Below are 23,884 nucleotides of genomic sequence, written 5' to 3'. Positions count from 1 at the left end.
TGTGCAGTTCAGTTCAGTTGAAGCCAGTCAGTTGTCAATGAAACTTAGAGAATCCTGGGATAGTTTGTCCCAAGACGGATTCCACCATTTGGCGCCTTCGTTTCTCGGGGATGAAAGGAAGCATATCATTGGCCGTATTTGGAGGAGCCATGATTCAATCGGTCTTCAAATGCAGCCTCCGAAGGACGCAGCCCCTGGATTGAGACACAGCTATGATCTCCAAGTCACCTGATGTCAACAGAAACATCTCCATGACAACCACGGAAACTATCTGACGAAGACCGTTTGTGAATGAGTCCAAAGTTATGATTCCGTTTCCCGTCGTACTGCTGTCTCAAAGGTCAAAGGTCCGGAATGAACTTCCACACTCAACAGGAACACCGTGCAGCATGTCGTCGGCAGGAGTCGCGTCTGTGCACCGCATTTTTAGTCGAGGGAAATGTCAGAGCACATTCACACAGTAGGTGTTCAAACATTTACTTTTTATTTCCTAAAGTTCATTTGAGAAAACAGAAAGGAAAAAAAAAGGAGTAAACTATCACACCGAGCTTGCTGGTTATGAGATGTCGCTACTGATGTGGAATCCTAACCCAAATATCAGACAAAGGCATGACGTTTGGCACCTCACAGCCTTCTGCGTGTGAGACGAGACGACTAAAAACACGTGTGAGTAAGTCTCTTGAATCTTTTTTTTTCTCTGATATTGCACATCCTAAAGAACACTGAGGGAGATAGCACACGGCGTCATGTGGCATGACTGTGTAAACCGTATCGACTCTAACCCTGGGATCTTACATTTCTCATCACGCTGCATCGGAACAAACCGATTCGGCTTCAAGTCACCACGGGACCGCCGTCCTCTCCTCCTCCTCTCCTGCGAGTAGGATCTCAAAAGAGAGTAGAAAGTGGTGGCAGGGGGGTGTGGGGGGGGTTCTGCTGTGTGTTTATCAGACCCTAGAGAGATGAAGAGAGAGGGTGTGTGTTTGTTTCCCGGTGCAGCTGATGACGGTCCACCAGGGGAGGAGCAGTGGGACTGGAGCATGAGTTAGTAAAGAGGGGAGGAGGGGGAACCAGACCGTGGTAGACCAGAGGCAACCGCCTGGTTTCCGGGGAGTTGCTCGCGCCTGCTGCAGCATTAGGCCCCCCCGTGTGAGACGTCATGCACAGCACTTCTTCCTCAGTGGTGAAGTCAGAGCCCCTCGGGCCCACGTGTGCGCGCCCGAGGGGGCCGCTCCGACGCGCACACGCTCGGGAGTCTTTAAGACTTGAAGACGTGCACGGCCCGCACTACGTACTGCCTGCATATTGGGCACTCGCTCATCCTCTTTCCGCATTTGGTGCAGGTGACCATGTGGCCGCACTCCAGCAGCACGCAGTCAATGATGGCGTCCATGCAGATGCGACACAGGTTTTCGTCGGCCGTCAGCTGAGCTTTGACACCTTCTGTGGACGGAAAGATGGAGTTAGGTTCCAGTGACAGCAGTTTTCCACAAAACACATTCAAATTCACTAGATCCAGATTTTTTTTTGACCCTCATAAATATCAGTCCCCTAAATGTGTCTAATTTTTTCATCAAGATATATGAATTATTCTCTGAGAAATCAACTCAAAATTTTGAAAAATGGCTTCTCACAACGTTAAAGACATTTTTTAAATAAAATCCGGGATCCGCCCCACTCATCCAGATCCGCACCAAAATTAAATAAATTCCGCTAATCAACAGGCAGACAAACATAACTCCTCCAATCCTGCAGTAACATCATTCACCTCTGTTTGGCCCTGCTATGACCTGCAGTAAACTGTCTCATCTAAATCTCTACTCTCTAGTTAATAAGTGTACAAATCCTTATTAAAATGCTTTGTCAGCATTTTTCAAACCTAATAAATGCCACGTCTGTTAAGAAATCAGCTAAAGAATCAGAGCCGTAGTAGATGCACGAAGCACGAACAGGTCCACCAATGCAACCGTATAAAAAACCAGAAATTCAGCTGTGTATCAGATCCAAAGTCTAATGGCTCCTTCATTTATGCCTCACTCCTCCACAAAATTCAATCCTGCTAACGAACTAATTACCAATGAAAACGTAATCTCTAGAAACAGATTCAGACGATAGCCGGTGGGCAACGAGCCTGATGAAAACAAAACCTTCTTGATGGAGCTAATAACCAACATGGACGTAAAGTAAAACTCCATCTGCTGCTGCAGATCGTGTGATGGGACCGAAAGTAACAAAAACAAAAAAAAAGACATCTTATATGAATTCTGGTCATTGAAACCAAGAATATGAAAACTACATTTAACATTTTTAAACATTCATTAAAAATGTGCCACTAATCCATCACTGGTTTACAGGAGTTAAACGTCTGACATCTGACTGATCAGCTCATTGGCTTAAATCTGTCTCCTGCTGCTCGCCGCTGTAAAAGGCCCACAGAGCTGCGGCCTGTCGGCTCGTCCCTCCACAGTGAACCATTAATACCATCGTCAAGCCCTTCATGTCAACAGGAGAACCAGAGGAAGTCTGAGAATGTAATTACAACTGATGGAGACGTGCTGCCACTGAAGTAATGCGATGACTCAGAGGTAAGAGCTCTGAGAGAGAGAGTGCATTACTGACGGGACGAGAGGATGAAACGAGATGCTGCACAAAGGAGAAGAGACACGAGTGACAGAACGTGCAGACGCTGAGAAAGACAGGAGATAATGACTCAATTGACCATAATGGGATAATGCACAGGATGATACAAAGGATCGAGAGGGTAAAAATGGCTCGAGCCCGACCGATGGCTGATAAAAAACTGCTGATATCAGCCTTTCACAGACTGATCGCTGTCGGTGTTTTACAGAATAAACGATGCAGAAAAGATTCACAATTATTCTCTCAATTCAAGTTCTTTAAATTTAGTTGTATTTTTGTTTTCTTTTAATTTGCAGTAATAATACAATTTATGGTTTAATTGTATTAGGGCCATATTGACGATTTTCAGAATAATGTCGGATTTCGGACTTTATTTTCATAATTTTAACGTCGTAATTTAACAAGAAAAAATCCACAGTATTACGAAATAAAGTCATAGTTTAATGAGAAAAAAAGATCCTGTGATAATAAAGATTAAATATTTTATAAATCTTCACTAAAAACTGATATCTGATTTTCCCCTTCTAACATGTAGCTGATATATAAGTATTGGAAATTTTGCATTACTTAATATCGGAAAACCCAAATTCCAGATCAGCCGGGCTCTAAAAAAGGCAGAAATGTGAAATGTGAAAAAGTGAAATGTGTGTATCTCTTCATGGAGGTGATGCAAAATGTGTTTTATTATAAAGACATCTTACCTCCAACACCACTGTTGCAGAGAGGTGGAGGATATGCAACCACTTTATAGATAAGAATGTGATAGAGAAAATGTATTAGTGTAGGAAACTGTGTTGAATTAAAGCAGATTAAAGTCGAGTGGGAGTTTATTCCATATGTAAAAGCAACAAATATAATCAAAGGAACAATTACCTGCAGTTATGCTCACATTTTCCACTAAAGAAAAAAGGAGAAAACAGTATTTTTAATGAGACGGAACACCGGAGGTCACACAAATTCAACAAAAAAGTGAAATCCAACTCACTGGATTTCCTGTTCTGCTCGTTTTCTCTGTAGAGCCGATGCACTCGCTCCAGCAGCTCCCACTTCTCGCAGCAGCCGGAGTAATTGACGAAGTTCCTGGCGAGAATCTCTTTGAGCTGGCGGACGGAGAGGTTCTCTATCGCCTCCTCGTTGTCCAGATCAGACAGTGAAGCCCTGATCCTCCTCTGTGTGGCCGGACTGACCTGCAACACAAGCGGGAAACAGAACTAGGATCAGCCTCTTTTACTTATCAACATCATTCAGTTCTATGTATATTTATATATATTTTTAATAAAAACACAGGCGTCACACCTCTATGATATTTTCAGTGGGCTCCAGGTTCAAGAGGGACGCTGTTGGAGTATCCTCATGCTCCTGTGTGGGCGGAGATCAAAACACTGAAGTCAATTCAACTTTGTTTAAACTCTCATTAGTCACCGCTCAGCCTATTGAAACACACAGTAACTGACTCATCACACGTTATAAAATCACTCCTCGTAAAACATGCGCTGTTTGAGAGTCAAAGTCAAATGATGTGTCAAAATACGTCCATGAATTTCATCATTTAAAAGAATAGTTTAAAAGAATGTCGTTTATTTAGCTCAGCATGATGATCAATGTCAAGAGAGTGACAAAGTGGCACAAACTCTGATTTATTCCTTATTGTCCCTTCAATATCTATCACATTTTACCTACACCAAATACTTTATGTTTTCATTACAATTAGTTTCAGAGTGGATTCCATTAAGGGTGCAGATCCAAGATCGTTTTTCAAATTCTGAAAATGTTTTCAGTTATCAAATAAAGCTGATCTGTATCATTTTCTGGATGTATTTGATCTCAATACATATACATGCAGTATGGTGATAAAGTGGCCACTCAGTATTCTTCTAGTATTTTTTTCCAGCAGGATTATGTATAAACTACTCACAGATTTCCATGAAACGTGATGAATGGATGGGACACGGGCCAGGAAATAAACGTTTTAATTTTGGCACGGATCTGGACAAAGGGGCCGATCCAGGATTTGTTTTATTCTTTTATTTAACATTGTGAGATATACGGAGGGACTGATATCTATGAGTGTGTGAAATTTATTCCAGGTTGACTTTCAGGGGACTGAGCGTCGTTCAGGATATTTTGTAAATATTACTCATAACACCTATAACTGCATGTGTCACATCCCTATTTTGGTCCAATTGTGTTTGAGGGATCTCGCCTGTGGTGAACGTTAAGCCAGTTTAATTGGCTCAAGATGGAGAACACCCTTTAACTGTGGACGCCCCCCCCGGCACATTTAAATCAGCAGTGTTGGAACGTGCAGGTTTGATATGAATCACGGCTCAGAAAATCAAAGTCTGATGTGAAACGTGGGTTTGGATAATATAGTTATGTCGCTAGTAAATAACCCAAACAACAAAAGGATCTTAAAGCCCTCGTGTCCCGCAGAGTGAGAGGAGGAATAAAAAAACACATAGAGGGAGATTATCTATGGGAGGATGAGAGGAGGGATGAACTCCAGCGTTTGTGTTGTTTCTCTGCAGCTGTGATGCTGTGGGGAGTTTCTCAACCTGTGTGGCTGTTACATAACAGACTCAGCCTATATGTAACAGACCTAAAAAAGGCAAAGGGCTTAAGCTGCATCGCTGGCTGGTCCGAGAGCCACACACACACACACACACACACACACACACACACACACACACACACACACACACACACACACACACACACACACACACACACACACACACACACACACACACACACACGGACACTTGTACTTCTATCTTTGTGAGGACACTCATTTACATAACACATCCACTGTCTCCTCACCCTAACCTCAACCATTAGAACTAAATGCATAAACCTGACCTCTAATTCTAATCTGAACCTTTCAACCACATTTTAACCTCCTAAAAAAAAATCTATTTAAATATGCAATGTCCTGATAAGGTCTATACCTCAAAGACAGAGGTACAAGTACACACACGCGGAGCGAACACGGCTGTTTCACATCTCGTCACATGGACATATCAGATAAGCCAGCTGTGTTTTTTCAATGTGCTGTGGAGGAAAATCAAATCTTCACAGTTTGTGGATTTTCATGCAGAGACACTTCATTCAGAGCAAAGCACCATGGGACGTCGAACAAAAGATAGAAACCTGAATAACACTCAGTAGAGCGTAAACCTCAACCAACGCCTTTAAATCCAACCAAGCTATCAAGATATCAGTTCCCTGAATGTGTTTGGTTGTTTTTATCTAGATCCTTGAATTATTCACTGGGAAATCTGGGAAAATGTTGAAACTTGCAATGTTAAAGAGACTGAAAAAAAAAATCCTGGATCCGCACCCTGACCCACATTTGCACCTAAATTTGATGGGTTCTTTCCACATCCTTCCACCAAGGTTGGTAGTAATCTATCCTTTAGATTTTGTGTTGTCTTGCTAACTAATAAACAAACAAACTCACAGGGGTGAAAACAAAACGTCCTTGGTGGAGGTGAAACGGAAAGAATAGAAGCAAGAGAAGAAATGAATGAAATAAACGAATTGCCGTCTGAAGATTTGCACGAGAGGCTGTTTGTTTGTTGGGGAGTTGAAAGGAAGGAGCCTCGTCCTGACTGGAAACTTGTAAATAAGTTGATTTCACCTCTGAAACTAATTATCTTGGATAGAATGAGGCCAGATGTGAGAGAAGTATGGCATATGGAGATTAGTGAGTGAGTGAATGCCTGCCTGTGTATGTGTGTGTGTGTGTGTGTGTGTGTGTGTGTGTGTGTGTGTGTGTGTGTGTGTGTGTGTGTGTGTGTGTGTGTGTGTACGCGTCAGACCTGGCTGGTGGTCCCTGAGCTGTCACTCGGGCTGAGCACGTCTCCCTGAGAGGCGGAGAGGACTGACTGTTCCGAGGCGGAGCGTGTGGCGGAGCGGGGCGAGGCGGCGTGCGAGTGGGGGAGTGAGTGCAGACTGTCTGTGTCATCTCCCCCTTCGTCTTCCTCTTCCTCGTGTGTGTCCTCCTCCTCTTCTTCCTCCTCCTCCTCCTCTTCCTCTTCCTCCTCTTCCTCCTCGTCCTCCTCCACTTCCAGCACCGCACTCTGGGGCTCCCTCGACCCCTGATGACACATCACCAGGTCCACCAGGTCCTCTTTCTCCCGACACGTGTCCGTGGGGATGTTGCGCAGCAGCAGGTACTGGCGCAGGTCTTTCACCCGGAGCTGCATGAGCCGGGGCCGCTGGAAGGCCGTGCTGCGCAGCAGGTGGCAGGTTGTGCAGCAGCGCAGGTTCTCCTGCAGCACCGAGCACAGGGCGCAGAAACTCTTCTTACAGTCGCAGCAGATGTGCTGGGGAGGGGAGAGAGAGGAAGAGAGTCAGCGACCGGCGTGATGTGATTAGCGATTCTTTTTCTTCTGACTGAAGCAACCAAACTCATCGTTAGAGTAATTCAATCCACAGCATTCACTTAGGAAAATGTGTTTTTCATTATTGCTAATACGGCCCTGATGTCTGCCTTCTGTGAGCATAGGAAACTATTTATCCAACACGTCACTTTTGGTGAATAAATGAATCACAACAGGGATTTAATTAACTTGAGCTGAGGAAAGTGGGTCACACGATGGAACTGAGATAACGACAGTTTCTGTTCACATTGTTTTAGTTTTGAAAAACAATAATTCACCAGCCAAGAGTTTGACTCGCAAGATACTGTCGATTGGAGCTGAGCGATAATCCAGAATTACCATTTATTAACTTTCAGTGGAGCTGCTGCACGATAACAGGAATTTACTTTGTTATCGTTTCACAAAATGATTCGTTTTCAATTTTGAGGCAAAGTGTAAATGAGCTTTTACACTTTGCTTTTTCTATTTTTTTCTAACTTTGATGATAACAAACTTAATTAATAAAGCATGATTCATGAAACACAATGTGCTTTACACAAAAGAAGTTAAAGACATTTACAGTAAAGCAATAATCAGAAAAATAAAACTGCATATACATAACAGGTAAGGCTACGATTGGACAACAACCATCAGGTCAAACATAAAAAAAAATGATTTAGAAATTTGTGTGATGAATGTTTGTATTTTCAATGTAGGTCGATGTCAGTGATTTATTGACGAGATGAGGGATCAGGTGCCAAGTTGATTGGCTTAAAATGGATACAAAATTCTTTGAGTCATTTATGAAGCAAAAATGTCCAAAAAGCTGCATGTTCCAGTTTCTCTGATGTGAGGATTCACTGTTTCTTGCTGTTTTCTATCATTGCACATTTCATCGTGTGTTCATTATATCCTGTAGCTCATATCCTGCACTCAGTCGTTTTCTGGGAAAGAATAAAGTAAAAAAAAATACTTAACTGTCAGTAGTTCTTGGTGATGTTTGACATTTTAGAGGCTTAACACTGATACAGAGCATTGGAGTGGACTGACACTTCAGACGTGCAGGGAAGCAGGTCGACCACCGCTGTATACATCTTCTTATCAGTAATGCACAAACACGCACAAACACATTTCCACCGCAACAGATACAGTTCTTCAATCATCTGCTCTTAATCCTCCGGCACGTCTCTTTTCATACCGTGAAAATATCTCACGCTCGCACACAAACATGCGCGAATCCAGGGAATCGACCCGCCGACAGACAGGCACCTGGTGTTTGGATGGCGATAGAGCGATCTGAAGCGGCGAGGACATGCTGGCATTAAACTCAGACACGGGCAGAGACCCCCTGGAAATACCAGAATAAATATGTATGGTTGTTGCCGCCCACAAACTGAGAAATCTAGAGCAGAAATCCCTCCATGGTGGAACTGCTAACAACTACTAGACACCTGTAATCTAATCATTTATATGCGGAGTACTTCATGTGAAAGGTAGTAACTATTGTTGAGTGTAAGTAAAACATATATTTCTTGCTGAAATGAAGTGAGTCACATGAAATACTCGGGTAAAGTACAAGTACCTAAAAACTCTACTTTCAAACAGTAGTGGAGTAAATGCACTTTTCACCACTTTGAACTTGAGATAAGTTTGTTGTCACAGTGCAGAACGTGCTGCCTCGTTTTAGTTTTGTATTATGTGCATGTTGTACTGAACATGATGATCCTGTCACTGTTTGTGTATATGAGCCTGTGCTTTTCCACTTACTGCTCTAATCCAGTCAATTCATGTTTGTCTGACCCTGTTATTTTATTTCTGTTAACTCTTAAAGAGGGTGTTAGTGTGAAACAGCATGTGGATAGAGATACTGAGATTGTTCACTTCCCAAAAAGAATACAACCTTACAAATAGTGAAAATGATCTTGTTGAGTGGAATAAGGATTTAATATAACATGGATTTAATTCACTTAATTGAAAGGCCTAGTTCCCAGGTTTTTACACTAAGAGGATCTCTGCTCAGTGAGTGAATCGGTAATTATGGACGTCAGTGTTTCCTTGAATGCACCATGAATGAGCAGTCCCTCTCACCGCTGCACGCAATGATTGCATAACTCAGACACACATAAAAAAAAAAAACACTGACTAAATGTGGAAGGTGAAGGATTATTTAGGCAGGTTCCCTCGTCTCTGCAAGTTGATGTTGATGTTGCTCTGACCTGGAGGGGGGGGGCAGGAAGCTGGTATGTCAACTTGCTGTTTTGGACATCTTTCCTAAAAATAATCTCTGGTATTGTCCCTGAACCCCGGCTCACTGTCTGAAACCCGGTTCACTCAGCTCTTGTTTACCTTGCGTCTGAAGACGGTGAAGGCCAGTCCGCAGGCCTTGCACAGCTGGCCGGCGCTCCCTGAGCTGGTGGGCGGGTAGGTGGAGTATCCGGCGCTGGGGGCGAAGCGGAAGGGCCCGGCGCCTGCTCCGAACCCGGGCTGCTGCGCCCGCACCGTGCCCGTGCCCATCACCTCGTTCAGCAGCCCGCAGCATGACGCCCACATGGACGATGCCCCGGCCTGTTCACAGATAGAAACACACACAGAAAAACTTTTAGAGAAATCTTTCCACAGCTTTAAAGATGGAAATCTTCTCTTAATCCACAGTCACAGACAGTATCATATGTATTATGTATCAGCTCATTCCAGCTCCTCATTGAAGCTAAACAACATATTTATGAAATATTCAAACCCTGGACTCCACATTCACCTCTGCACTGCACTGAAGTAACGATCAGTGCGTTTGAACAAAGTTATACGTACAAGTAGTAATAAATTAGATTCCAACATCATCATGTAGTAAACAATAAATACTGATTAAATGAGTTACCACGCTGAGATGTTGTTGTTTATTGTGTGTGTGTCTAATGTGTGTGTGTGTGGTTCAGGTACTACTCATGTTGTGGGGACCTAAATCTGTTTACACATTCACATTATGTGGACTTTCTTACTTATAGTTACAAAAATCAAGTTCCCATAACGTAAATCATTACATTTTAATGTGAATGTTAAGATTTAGGTTAAGGTTTAGGTTTAAGTTTAGGTTAGGTTAAGGTTAGTTTTAAGGTTAAGCAAATAATAACTATGGTTAAGTTGGAGTAGGATTACAGGAAATCAATGTAAGTCAATGTTATGTTCTCTGAATTCATGGAGACAGAATTGTGTTTGTGTAAAACTACTATTATCATGTCAACAATGAGGTAATTAAATGATTACTCATTCATTTCTATCTTCACCAAAGAGCTTGATGATCGGCTCTTGTGTCTTTTTTAGCAGAATCACGTGTAAATAACTAAAAAGCAGACAAGCTGGGGATTTCTCTCAGCCCTGAATAGCATCTGCAGTACCTCCGCAGACAAAGTAGGGCAGCTTGAGTCGCCTGAGACTCAAAATCCAGGGCAAAAAAAAGTGAAATGATTCACTACTGGCTGCAAAACCTTCAAACGCTGCGAGCACATGGAATATTTTTGGGGAGACCGAATCAGAGTTTAACAGTAAGGAGGACGTGTCCCTCTCATGGACACTGTCTAACACCTGGAGACTGTGAGGACCATAGTCTCCAGGTGTTAGACAGTGTCCATAAGGAGGACGTGTCCCTCTCATGGACACTGTCTAACACCTGGACACTGTGAGGACCATAGCAAATCATCAGCATTTCTTTTCCTCACTCTGGTCAAGGGTTAAGGGCAGAGGGTGTAATAAATCAAATTGTGATTATTGGAATGTGGGCTGTACAAATAAAATGTGATTGATTGATTATTATTCTCACACTAAAACAATTCACCTCATGCTCTTTAAATTAGTTTTTCCTTTCATTGGTGCCCTTACTAATCAAACTATTAATTTTAACTATGCTGTATCATCCACCCCTGGCCTCTACTGTACCCCGCATGTCTTGAGGAGATGGTCTCTTCTTGGTACGGAGGTTGAGAGAGTAAAACAAAGAGATGAATGAATGAGTAGGAAAGAAAGGGAGGGAGGGAGGGAGCGAGGAGGGGAGGTACTGGACAGCCCATTACCGAGAGTGCTCTTTAACAGTCCTCGAGGTTAGAGATAATTAGGCAGAAGAAGCCTCTAAAAGCTCCTATTAATGAAGTTTTCCAAAGAGATCTGTGGGATAAACTTCTCAGTCACTGCATTATTTTGTACAATCTGATAAATAAATACACCACATAGTCAGCAGATGATGGCTGAGGAGTTCTGAGACATGCACCGTGAGGGTCAAATGAGAGGGTGAGAATCTTATGTTGACCTGAGGAAAACGTGCAAACTAGAGCCAATCCCAGCCCACACGGAGCGACTCGGCCGGATGTGTTTGCTGACCACGAGATGGGCCAGGGACACGGAGCAAAGATGGCGTGATGGGAGGCGCGGCCCCTTGGAGCATACTGATGAGACGGAGGAGGGAGGAAGGGAGGTCAGCGAGGAAGAGAATATGTCTTCTGTTGTTCCCCCCGGCCTGCAGAATCAATAGCTGACATGAGCATAATGTAGGCCCTCTGTGGTTCCCCGGCTCTGTGCGGGAAAGTAACGGAGTTCACAGGGTCCTGCCACATCTCTTCCTCAGGCGGCACTCCGCTCCGACTTGTCACAAACACCCTGTGAACTGACCTCACCCATCTGCTTAGGGATCCGTTACGTAATCTTAGGAAGCAGGCACTATGTGTGGAGTCACGGCGAGGAAGGTGGAGGAAGGTCCAGCCCCTGCTGCAATCGCACAGTCCAGGACGGGTTTCAAACCATTCACTTATTTCATTCATTTATTAGATTTCCACCAAACTAATATCGAGACTAAATACTTCATCCTTTGGTCAACAAAAGGTAAAACAAATAGAGAAAAATGCTCATCACCTCTGCCTCCAGTTCAAGGTGACATCTTTAAAAAACCTTATTTCATCAAACCAACAGTCCAAAACATAAAAATATAGAATTTACACTAAGATAAGACACTAATTCTTTAAAATCTAGACGCTGGAAGAAGTAAATGTTTCCTCTTTCTGCTTGATAAATAAATTAAAAAGTCATTTATTAACTGCTATTAATTCATCTCATGTTAACTGACTATTCTTAGCTTTATGCATCTTCTCCTGATTTCAATCTGCCACAAGCAGCTTGCTTTGCCATACTCCCGTAGCTTTATGCGCACACAATAAAACCAGGATGCATAACAACTTGATTTATTTGCCCGAGGCTTAAACTTGACCCGATGTTCGGCTGCTCAAAAAGTCTCGCAGGTCAAATACAAAACCTCCTCACGAGGGAGTGAAGACACTAAGAAGGAATATTTAGTGCATCCTCCACGGCAGCCCTCCAATGAAAACAGTGTTATCCGGCGGTGAGCCAGCAGCACGAGATCCCTCTGTCACTTCAATTAGCGCACGGTAAGCTCTGCGGGCAGGGAGTCCCACATAAACAAGGGACAAGAGCAAACTCCACTACCCTTTTGTCAGCTGTATATTTTATGTTTCCTTGGATATACTGTATTATAGTGATGGATTCTGTCGATTCCAATCGCCTCCGGACACTCTGAATTCCGGGACTTGGCCACATAATTGAGGCATTTCTCACACTGCTGCTGGAACATGACCAGCAAACAACCAGGACGCAGTTTTGTGCACAAACAAACCAGGGGGCCAGCGAGAGGGGAGAGCAGCAACAAGTAACTGTGCCACAGATTTAAATAGAAAAAAACCACCTGGGAAATGAAAATCGGCTTCGTTCAGGCCTGATTCCACGAACAGTAATCTGACCCCATAAATACAGCTTCAAAAGAAAAACTGTATCGACACAGACAAGTGTAAACACATGGGGCAGAACCATATTGAGGTGTAAATGGGTCGTGTGGAGATTGGAGCTGGAACGAGTCTGAAACCGAGAGATAACACTTCTTACCTCTGAGCGGCGTCAGGTGACTTCTGAGCAACCTCTGCTGAAAAGGTTCCCTCTCAGATTTATTCCTAACACAACCGGAGAAAGTTGACTCGTGTCATTGATGCATTAATGTCAAAGTCAATCAAATCAAGAGCATTAAACACCTTAAAATAACCAGGCGCCCTGAACCATTGAGTCTAATGGTAACAGTGAGTAACCACATAACAGGAATCATCCACAGTTTGAATCCCAGTGTGGAATTATGTTGCTTATCATCTCTCTCCTCATGTTTCCTGTATCTCTGCACTATAGACTAAAAATAAAGGTAAGAAAAAATCAATGTACTTCCTCACATTGATGATTCATCACAAATGTATATATCTATATAGCGAAATAATAAATACTTTAACCTCTTTGTGCATAACTCTATGATTTATAGTTTATCCTTTGCAGGTCATGGTTCCAACACACAGAGACAAACAACTATTCACACCTACGGACAATTTATATCCTCACTCTACATGTCTTTGGACTGTGGGAGGAACCCAGAGAAAACCCCACCCAGACACATGAAGAACACGCAAACTCTGCACAGAAAGACCAAGCTGGGATTCGAACCGGGAACCTTTTGTGCTGTGAGTCGACACTGCTGACCCTGCTGGAGAATTCATAAAGTCAAATATTGGCATAAATCAGTTGTGCCTGACCTGCAGCCCCGTCCACCACATCTCAGTGGAGCTATTTAAAGGAGAAATCCACCAATTTCACACATCAGAATGAGTTTGCAGGACTTGGGGAGAACCACCACGCTCTAGTCTCTGCTGCATATATTTTGATCCAGTTTTTGTACACTGTCCATCTTGAGTCTGAATATTGATACAGAGCTACATACTCAGAGCGGTAAGGTGTTACAGTGGTACCTCACAGCAAGAATGTTCCTGGTTCGAATCCCAGCTTGACCTTGGCCTTTCTGTGTGGAGATGGCCAAAAACATGCAGATTGGAATTGTGTTAATTGAAGACTTGTCTGGTGACCTACAGTATCAAGGGTGTGCCCCGCCTCTCGCCCAATGTCAGCTGGGATTGGCTCAAGCTCCCCCTGCGACCCTCAAAGGATAAATCGTAGAGAATGAATGGATGGATGGATGGATGGATGGATGGAGAGCTAAACTGATGGAGGACCTACATCTGTATACAAATCTCTGATCGTTGACAAATTCTGTCTAATGCTATGTATCATCTCAAGGCTCAGTCTCAGTCTATGCATTTGCACACATCAACAGCGATCAATACACAGAAACAGTATAACCCAGACTGAGAGTATTAAGATGCCTGCAGAGTAAACATCTGTGCACTATCATAAAGCGTCATCATTCACCATATTTCCATCAGGAGCTGTCTCTCTCTCACATTTCATTTCCCCTCTCTGTCGGCTGAATCCTGTTTTTCTCTGGAAATGTCACTCACGCCGTGGAAAGTGGATCCAGTCGCCCCGACTGTTCAGACCGGGGAGTAATTTCGCCAGAGAAAATAAACAAATTCATTTACGGCCTTTCGTTGTTTGTCTAAAATGATAAGACTCAGTGGGATTTTCTTTTTTTTCATTTTAAACTACACATTAGTGAATCATGTGCGAGATGTACTCGATTCAGTCGTGTCTGCTGCAGCCTGCAGACATCACATGCAGAGAGAGAGTCTGGAGAGAGATATGCACATTAAAGTCGGCTACAGGCTAAGTTTGGATTTGTGTCTGCAAAGTAAAATGTTTAAACAGTTTACTCCGAGGGCAGAGGAGAACTTGGCGAGGATTTAGCCTGGAGAGAACTTTCGGTTCGGCGATGCAAACGCATATTGACTGCTGCAGAGTTTGTCCTGGAATATTAAAGCATAACCAGACTGTTTTACAACCCGCACCCGAAATCTGCCGTGCCCCCCGGACTCTCTTTATAGCTTTGGACCTCTTCATCCACTTTAGAAGTCAGCCCTAAGTCAACTTACATTCTCATCTGGAATATGAGCATGAGCCGCTGAGCTACAGCCCTGTGACATCTTATAATTTCAGTTTGAGATTAGTGTTTGCGTCTGTGACGTCCAGTTTATATGAAATGATAAGAGGATTTTGAATGGAAAGAATTAAAAAAATGTATCAAATATGCATTTGCATCACTGATTGGTATTGATAACACATACACTGTAAGGCCAGTAGATGTGGGCTACGCTAACACCGTCTGTTCCATAGGGGCTATAGAGCTGCTTTTCAATTTGAATCAGATTAGACAATAAAAACCATAAAGTCTGTTTTGTTTTACTGGGACACAGTGATGATGATGTGCTGCAGGTAAATTGGTTATACAAAGATTCTATACATAGATTAAGAAAAGTGGGGTAGCTAAGGTACATTTCCCCCTTATGGAAAAGGTAATTTGCAAAACGTACAATACTCTGTATGTGTATGAAAGCTGAAATACTAAATAACAATATTTTTGTCCAATGTTGACTGAAAACCTAAAGTCAAGAATGACATTATTCCAAAATCAAGCAGGATTTGATTAAAGTAACCAATCACCAACATCACCTCACATATAGACCACTCTCATTAACCCCAAGAATATTGTGATATTTAAATATAGATTTAAGTGACTGGCCAGGACTAGATACCTCGAGAGAGCTTGTACCTGCACTGACTACCCCCAACACACAATTATGATAATGTTTCTCTATGAAATGAAGGTCAGAGAGAATAAATACAGTACAGTACAGTGGCTGTATTTTTTGCAGTGCAAAGTATTTGAGTATAAGGATGTATTTACTTTGCAATAACAGATGTTTTTCATACCAGCACACACAACAGAACACATCCTCACTGCAATAACATGTGATCCACTGTCAGATGCATCAAACAGCAGCTCATTACTCTTATATAATGCATGTATGTATGTTGATGATGATGCTGATGCTGATGATGATGATGATGATGGTGGTTGTGATGGTGGTGGTGGCTACCCGCTCTCTCTAACCTCTCACTGAGCCACAAACCTGCCTCCACCGGTGCACCGATGACATCATCGCCAACATCTTCATTATTACCAAGTCCTGAGCTCAGCTCGAGCTGCCCAGACATCCCCGTCACCTCTGTGCTCCTCCCGGTGCTGCAGCCTGACTCTGCTCCAGCTGCAGGACCACAGCTGGATCCACACACCGGCTGACAGAGGGGAGACTCCACTGGCACTGGACCCGAGAGGAGATCCGAACCGGCGTGTGTGTGTGTTGTGTGTGTGTGTGTGTGTGTGTGTGTGTCAACACCGAGACGTCTCCCAAACATCCCCGCGCGCTCTCTACTCTCTCTCTCTCTCTCTCTCTCTCTCTCTCTCTCTCTCAATGACCGCAGTCTCTATCTCATTAGAGCGGATTAGAGCCTGACGGTGAATGGACGTCGCTCCGCCGGCTTTAGTCCACTGGACTACCACACTGGGGTCAGATCGGGCTCATTACAAGGCTACACACTGTACCTACTGTTTATTACACGCAGGGGGGAGCGTTTCCAAAGGGTTGCACACTCGCCAAGAAAATGAAAATCATACGGACAAGAGCAGGACCAGCAGCAGCAGCAGCAGCAGGCGAGTGGATATCTGATGACAAGTTCAAACCAAGCAGCCAATTATGCGTAAAAACGCAAAAAGCCTGTTGATGTAATCACAACTAAGTGTCACACAAACAACATTGATTGACGTTAGGATGGAGGTATTCCTCTTCCTCTCGCGGTGCAGCATCGTGCGCAAAGCCCCACACAATAAACCCGCATCACCTACGAATCCAAAGCACAAAGCAACTGCAGATGGAGTCGCGTACCTTCATTGGACCTCCCGTTCGAGGAATTTGCCGAGTAATGTCAGGACGACGACCATGGCAAGTGCACAGGGAATCAAACCATTACGTCTTCCCTCTCTCCGACTGCCTGTGTGTGTGGAGTAAGCATAACGTAATGGCCAGGAGAGCCGCAGCCAACCACAGCGCGCACAGAGCCGCCGTTATCTTTAGCAGCCAATCCGCTTGGGCACAGCACCGGAGTGGGCGTTCTGCGCCGTGCGTAAAGACGCTTGTTTGTGCCCGACGGACGCATCATGCTACGTTCACAGCTTTGGTTTCACATGTACGTGTGGTAAGTAATGCGCTCAGCTGCAACAGCCCTGATTCAAATATGGTTTATTCTATCAGTATGTGTTATTTTCAGGCAGGATTTTTATAGGCTTACATTTTTTTAAGGGTTTAGATTTGTTTAGGTTTAGGATTCTTTGGGGGCTAATGTTTTCTTTTTAGGTTTAGATTTAGGATTTTTTAGGTGTAGGATTGTTTTTTCGGGTTTTTGGATTTTCCCCTACAGAAAAAAACACTTTTGCAAAAGCAATTATATCATATCAACTGTATTTATTATATAAGGTCTTATTTCAACCTACATCAACGAACGCAGTGTTATTTCTGTTTGTTTTACACCAAAACTAAACTCATCTACATATTATTCTACCTCCCTATTTAACATATGTGCGTGCATGTGTGCATTCCAGTGCGTGTATGTATGCACACAAGGCTGCTGTCTGCAGTAAAGGAGGTTAAAGGGATTTTCTTCTTCCATCACAGCGCCAGTACTCGCTGTGAGCCCGCAGGGGGCAGCAGATAGCGCTGCATCATCGTTATTGTCATCATTCAGAGATAACTGAGCCTCAGGGGGAGGAAGGAAGGCTCCTCATGTTTGTTCTGGCTGTATAATGCACCTCATATCATAAAGACTGCTGCTGCGGCACGTGTGCAGGAGACACCAGGACCCACAGTGATGCAACTGCGGTGTTAAGCTGCTGCCTAAGTACATTTAAATTCTCTGCCATCTCCCGCACATCAAACAGTGACCCCACTATGTTGATTTTATGTCACACAGCAACATTAAAAGATCTGTTGAGGCCTCCGGGCCCCCAGTGACACACTTTGCAGCTTCAGAACCGGCCTGAATATTCATCCACAGTTTTCAAACTTCAAAGTTGTGTTGGAACTTGGAAGTGAACACATTTCTTCCCTCACGTGTGTGTTATTTGAGAGAACCACTCTGGGTAGATGTGCATGTGACTTAAAGTGCTCAAATAAGAGTTGTTTTTACTTATCCTTAGTTGGCACATGCAATGCAGATAGTTATTTTTGCAGGTTTTGACACGTTGATCTGAGATTCCTGCCTCCACCCACATACTGGTATAGCCTGGAGTTACTGCCTTGTGTTTTTTTGCCGGTGTCAACCAGTTCATTTTCAGTCTTTTTTATTTTTTTTAACCAGACTTATTTGAGGACACCGTGACCTTTGCCCTACAAAATCGAATCAGTTCATCCATGGGTCTAAGTGAACATTTGAGAGGATTCTCTGGAGTCTCTGGATGCATTCTGCAAATATTACACTAATATGTATGTCTTCCTGTCGATACGTCGACTAGACGACTCATGAGGCCTTTGAGGGGCTTCGGGGTCAATGTTTGGGATTTTTACATTTGCAGAATATCTGTTAAAGAATCTCAAACCAGAATGAAGGCCCGTTCTGTGAGTCCAGGGCCGGAGCTGGGACGTACCTGTCAAGGGGAGGAGTTTTGAAGGGGGAGGTTATTTGAGGTCTGGGAGTGACCAGCCTTGTTCCTTTGTTTGAGACCATGTGGACTTGCACCAGTAAGTTTGTTCGATTTTATTGTGTCTATTGTTGAGTTTATTTTCCTTACTTTGTATTGTGTTACTTTATTGTGCACCCTAATTCACTTTATGTGTTTGATGTTTATTGGTCCCTAATAGGCCCTAACGCTTGGTGATGATATTTGTTTGTGTTCTTGTTGAAGGATGCAGATGCTTTTGTCGACTCTGTGGATGCAAAGTTTATGTAAGTAACCTTATTTAATCATTTTATTTTGTCTGGCACGGATGGTTATAAGTTAATTTATGTTTATTCAGAGTAATCCTCCATTCCTCCAACCATCCACCTGTTGTATTGGCTCCATGTGTTTTGAATGTGCACACCAGCTAGAAGATCTCTGACCCAGTTTTAAACTACCTGAACTGGACCAGTTCCTTCAGGAAGTTTAAAGCTGTATAGTCACACTCATCTTTTACATGCACAGAAAAAAAAAACTATACAACGCGCTCATAGAAAAAAAAAAAAAAATCATATTTCTCCTTTAAGGGGACAATGGAGCAACTGTTTCTGTGGCAGATGAACATGAAAACAACCTTCAAGTGTCACTTGATGCTCTTAAATGTTTCTACATGATGATGTGGAGAAAAACTTTAATATTTTCATCTAAAAGAAATAAAAGACTGAAAATTTCCCCTTCATAACTTCTGTGTTTCCAACTCGACGTCTTCATTGTGATTATTTTGTCTGAAAACCCCAAAATGTTCACTTTATGATATGAAATGGCGAAAAAGCAGCAAATCTTCGCCTGAGAGAAGCTGGATTTATTATTTTCTTGTGTCTTGACAGAACTGGTATTCGATTATTTTTTTTTTACCCAATCGATCACCTGCTCATACACACCAGACTTATTGAGTGAACACACACTTAAAATCCCCTCTTTCTTCCCATGCTACGTCAGATCAGCTGCATCTCATGTTCCCCCAGTTGCACAATCTGGCTCCTTCACAATGTAACCCTCCCACTCCATCCCTCTGCTTGTAACAATGCAGTTAATGATAAAGGCAACAAGTCCTGGAAATAACATCAGATGATGATGCAGACCGTTTCAAGGGAAATCTGTTCTGCACATGACTCTTCAAGTTTAACAACTTTCAAAGAGAAGCAGACGATAAGATCAACCTCCGTGGGAGAACTTTGGAGAGAGTCCAACACCCAATTGTCTGCAGAGTTGTGTAATATGAGCAACAGAAAGCACATGGAGACAATCACTTCAGATTGACACACACAAACTCACACATTCTACCTTTTCTCTACCATTTCTGCTTCTGCTTGATGGATACAGCCCGAGACACTTCTAACCTACATGTAAGCTGCTTTCAGACGTGCACTGAACTCAGAGGAGGTGCATGAACGCAAATGTCCGAGGGAGACGCTCTCCACCTGGCCTCCCCGTATAATGTCTGTAGAAATCCAGGAGAATCCCATGTGTGAACACAGCAGGGGATCAACACTGGATTCACCACAAGCGAGTGGTTGACGCACCAGATGCATAAATGTAAAAAGCGTGCAAAAGGAAAACCAAACATCTCCTGACTTGAACAGTGTGTTGTGGTTTGTTCTTGCAGTGGCAGTGATCACCGTGTGCTCACGTGGCGGAGTCTATTGGGGTTTGTGATCGCATCTCCCCGTGGTAAGTACGCTGCCTCCTACATAATAGTCCCCGCTATTTATGTTAAAGTGTGTTTCTCTGTGGTCTCAGTATTTCAGTTATTTTAGCTTTCATAAACATTTGTTTTTTACTTAGAATCTTTTTTTCCTTTCTCTAGTCCTCCAAACCAGTCCTCCCATTTTGAATTAAAGATTTAATTCCGAACTGAATGCAGGTCTCGCCCTCTTCTTGAACCCCCAAAATGTGATTGTGTCTACGCACACTGAGGTCAGTGGGGTCCAGTACGACCCACAGGCTGTTTTTTAAAGACAAATTTGTCGGTCTAAACACTGTGCCGGGTCACATACCCCTTCCCACCTTACCTGCTCCTCCCTTCCTACCCTTCATCCACCGCCCCGTCTCACCCTTTCTCTCCCAACCCCTTACCCTTCACCTACTCCCCAAACCCCCCAACCCTCTGTGTGCTTTTGTAAGTAAAAATTGTAAATAAATGTAAAAAGACGCATCTACCTGTGTCCATATCTTTCTGAATACACACAGACGCAGGATTCATGGCTCTGGTCAATTACTGCACTACACTACTTGTGAATCATTTTGAGCGCGACTCATTTTGGTGATGAAACGAGTGTCCATGCTCTCAAAGATCTCTGGGTCGGCTCGGTTCACTCTGACAACTGAGAGGGACACAAATTAAACATCATTTAGATGAACTGATTGAAACAGCTCCTCCTTTAATGGTCACACTCCTGAATCCACGCATAAGAAGATGATTCATCAAAACGTAATTTACAAAAAGAAGAATTTAAATGTCCAATATGTAACTTCAACAACTAGGAGTCTCTCATTCAAAACAATAACAAAAGACCTAGTTTGATGAAGACCACACACACTCTCTCTCTCTCTCACTCACATGCACACAGCAGATGTAGCCACCTCTTGTTCTGACAGGCCCCAATTCACATGGAGCTGTTCTGCGATGCCAACGATTGCCACTAGATGGAGCATGTGTTCTTTCCAAATCAAAGCACTCCACTTCTGTGTTTTACGTTTCTTTTGCCATTCCTGGAAAAATTGTAAACAGTTGTATAAGAAACCTGAGTTGAAAATAATAAAGGATAAACTTAATTTTAATATTCCAGCATTGTTTTGTCATTGGTTCGTTATTCTGCATATATGATCACTTTTGTGTTGAAAAGTGCAACTTACAGTTACTCACTTACATAGTATAGCACTTACAGAGAACTTAAGAAAATAGTTAGAAACTACAAATCAGGTTTATGGGAGATGATCAAAAAACTGATTGCATAAGTTGAATTAAAAAAACAACTAATTGCAATAAGTTGAATAAAAAAACAGCTGATTGCAATAAGTTTAATAAAAAAACCCTAAGAAACACATTTAAATAATATCAAGTAACTTGTTTTTGAATAAAACACATTTGTGGGAAGAAGGTTTACTGAAGTACTGTGCAAATGCCCTTTACTCAAGTACTACTTTACTTCTAGTACCACTTGTACTACTTGAAGTTCAATGACCTCAGCTCCTGCCTTCTCTGGAAAAACGTACACGTCATATATTTAATAGCCATTCTGTCAAATAACCAATTATCTAGCTGGTTATTAGTAATTAGATAGCTGTGCACAGTTACCTCTCAGGGTAAGAGGTTGCATAAAGGCCATTTCTGATTGTGAAATCCCCCCCCCCCTTCTCCGATAATCATCTCAGGACTTGTAAGATTACTCATACTGATAACATAACAAACTGATTCCTGGCAGGGAATAATTATATGTAACCTTAAAGTTTTGTTTGCTGATGGTACTTATTAGTATTTTAATGCAGTACCAGCGATTTGCTTTACAGTAGGATCTGAATTCCTATACTGCTGCTGCGTGAGCCAGCCCGGTCTGTATTATGGTCTTATGAGGGTTTTAACCGAGCTCTGTTTTACTGACAGGAAGATGTGGGAGAGTTTGCTCTGGGAATGAAAACATTCCCTCTGCCTCCCACATCGCCGTGCACCAATCTGCGTCCTGCTCCCATCACACGGCTGAGAATGACTCACCTGGACCATCGGTTACAGTAAACAAGTGCAATTTATCAGAAAAAGATGGACAGTGCCGAAAGACAGATCGTGCACAGACTTTGAAATAATGAAACTTCATTATATTCTCCAGTATCTTTCATTTGGTGTCATAGGCACACGAGCAGCTGTTGACGAAAAGACAAAATACACAAACAATGGGCATTCAGAATCTCCATTTCAAAGCTGGTTGTAAAATGAATAATGGATTAGTACAATTTTAATGTTTCTGTTGCATGTGGAGAGCTTTGTCAGATTGAACTCTAAATACTGTCATACTACATGTTTTCATAGTCCTGGAAAATTCTACACTCAATATATGTTTTAATTTCTACCGAACAGAATTGATATTGACCTATTTTTCATTTTGAAAGCAATAGACGGTTACATCGAATATTTACCTCGAACCAAGGAGGTGATGTTTTCATGTCTGCCCATTTGTTTTTTGGTTGGTTTCTATGTTTGTAAGCAAGATCTTCTCTCTACCAGTTTGTGCAATTTGGTGCAGATTGTTGGGCCTTGGCGGTTTGCTCTACTTCGCCGTATTGTTGTACTGTATTTACTTGACTTGTGTATATGCTCTACTCCCCACGACTGTGCACGAGACACTGTTTGTGTTTGATAAACTGCACCGAGTTGATTTGAACCGCCGAGTGTCGGCAGCTTGTTTGAGCGTCGGCCATAAACAAGCCCAGAATCCTGTGTAATTTGACACTCCTCTGTTCAGAGGGACAAACTGGGAATAGAAGATGGATGGCCTCAGCCCCCCACCGCCCACCACTGCAAATATGAAAATGCCTCGCTAGCAGGATGTTGATATTATTCAGCCTCTGACGGGTCCATACAGGGCAACATTCTCATCCACACACAATATGAAATGCTGACGTGGAAACCAGGTGCAGGGGTAGAGTTTCTAATGCCTCCCTGACGTGTTGGAGCATTTTCAGCCTCATACAATGTCCAAATTATGTGTGATGCAGGCTCATGCACACCGAGCAAGTTTTGTCGACGTAAAATGTAAAATAATGCTCCACCTTTCTTTGTTTATACACATAAAATCACATATGTCTCGATAGGAGTATGCATGTTCTACCCTGTCTGCGTGGGTTTTCTTCAGGAACTCCGGCTTCCTCCCACATTCCTAAGACATAAAGATCCAGCTCCCCTATGGAACCTTTAAAGGATACGGATGATGGATGAATGGATATCTCTTGATTGATTAGATTTCCCTTTTTTTCATGTTGCTCATTTTCAAAAAGCAACTAATTAATCCTGGTACACAGCAAAACCATAAATACATCCCATCTGCAGGAGGACATAGGTTTTATGTATAGAACTCATTTTTGCAGACGTGTCTATATCTTTGTATTAAAAATGGATCAAACGGCTGCTTATGATGTGAAAGAGTTCGTAGTGATGGAAACACAAAGACTCATCTTTCGTCGTTTTCGTCTTTTAGCTCAATGTTTAGTTTTTTCTGTCCTTTAATGATTTTGCCTGTTAAATACGCCCCAGCTCCAAACTCAGTGACCACCTCATTAATACAGTGGAGCATTTATA

At 42.8% G+C, this 23,884-nt stretch overlaps 1 protein-coding gene and 1 long non-coding RNA gene across 7 annotated transcripts; one reads left to right on the top strand and one right to left on the bottom strand.

Annotated features, from left to right (window-relative positions):
- Positions 1 to 463: 463 nt before the first annotated feature.
- Positions 464 to 16,906, bottom strand: rnf34b (ring finger protein 34b). Of its 6 annotated transcripts, none has more exons than XM_035184415.2 (8): positions 16,769 to 16,906; positions 9,351 to 9,569; positions 6,462 to 6,968; positions 3,937 to 3,999; positions 3,626 to 3,827; positions 3,514 to 3,537; positions 3,342 to 3,383; positions 464 to 1,443 (listed from the first exon to the last, which is right to left on the bottom strand). In XM_035184415.2, the coding sequence occupies exons 1-8, from the start codon at positions 16,772 to 16,774 to the stop codon at positions 1,259 to 1,261; spliced, it is 1,248 nt and encodes a 415-aa protein (XP_035040306.2). In that variant the 5' UTR covers positions 16,775 to 16,906; the 3' UTR covers positions 464 to 1,258. The 6 variants fall into 6 exon arrangements, with proteins under 6 accessions (XP_035040306.2, XP_047200378.1, XP_035040305.2 ...); XM_047344422.1 differs by lacking the exon at positions 3,342 to 3,383 and adding an exon at positions 12,942 to 13,006 and having other exon boundaries at positions 16,769 to 16,902; XM_035184414.2 differs by lacking the exon at positions 16,769 to 16,906 and adding an exon at positions 15,956 to 16,172.
- A 1,693-nt stretch (positions 16,907 to 18,599) lies between these two features.
- On the top strand, positions 18,600 to 21,382 carry LOC118125632. The gene is made up of 4 exons (XR_004698873.1): positions 18,600 to 18,616; positions 18,781 to 18,821; positions 20,201 to 20,265; positions 21,165 to 21,382. It is a non-coding gene; the product is annotated as an uncharacterized LOC118125632 (long non-coding RNA).
- Positions 21,383 to 23,884: the final 2,502 nt, after the last annotated feature.

Source organism: Hippoglossus stenolepis, chromosome 18 (assembly GCF_022539355.2).
Source record: "Hippoglossus stenolepis isolate QCI-W04-F060 chromosome 18, HSTE1.2, whole genome shotgun sequence".
Classification (NCBI taxonomy): Eukaryota; Metazoa; Chordata; class Actinopteri; order Pleuronectiformes; family Pleuronectidae; genus Hippoglossus; species Hippoglossus stenolepis.
Note: the sequence above shows the minus strand (reverse complement) of the source record. Positions and strands in the feature narration are given on the sequence as shown.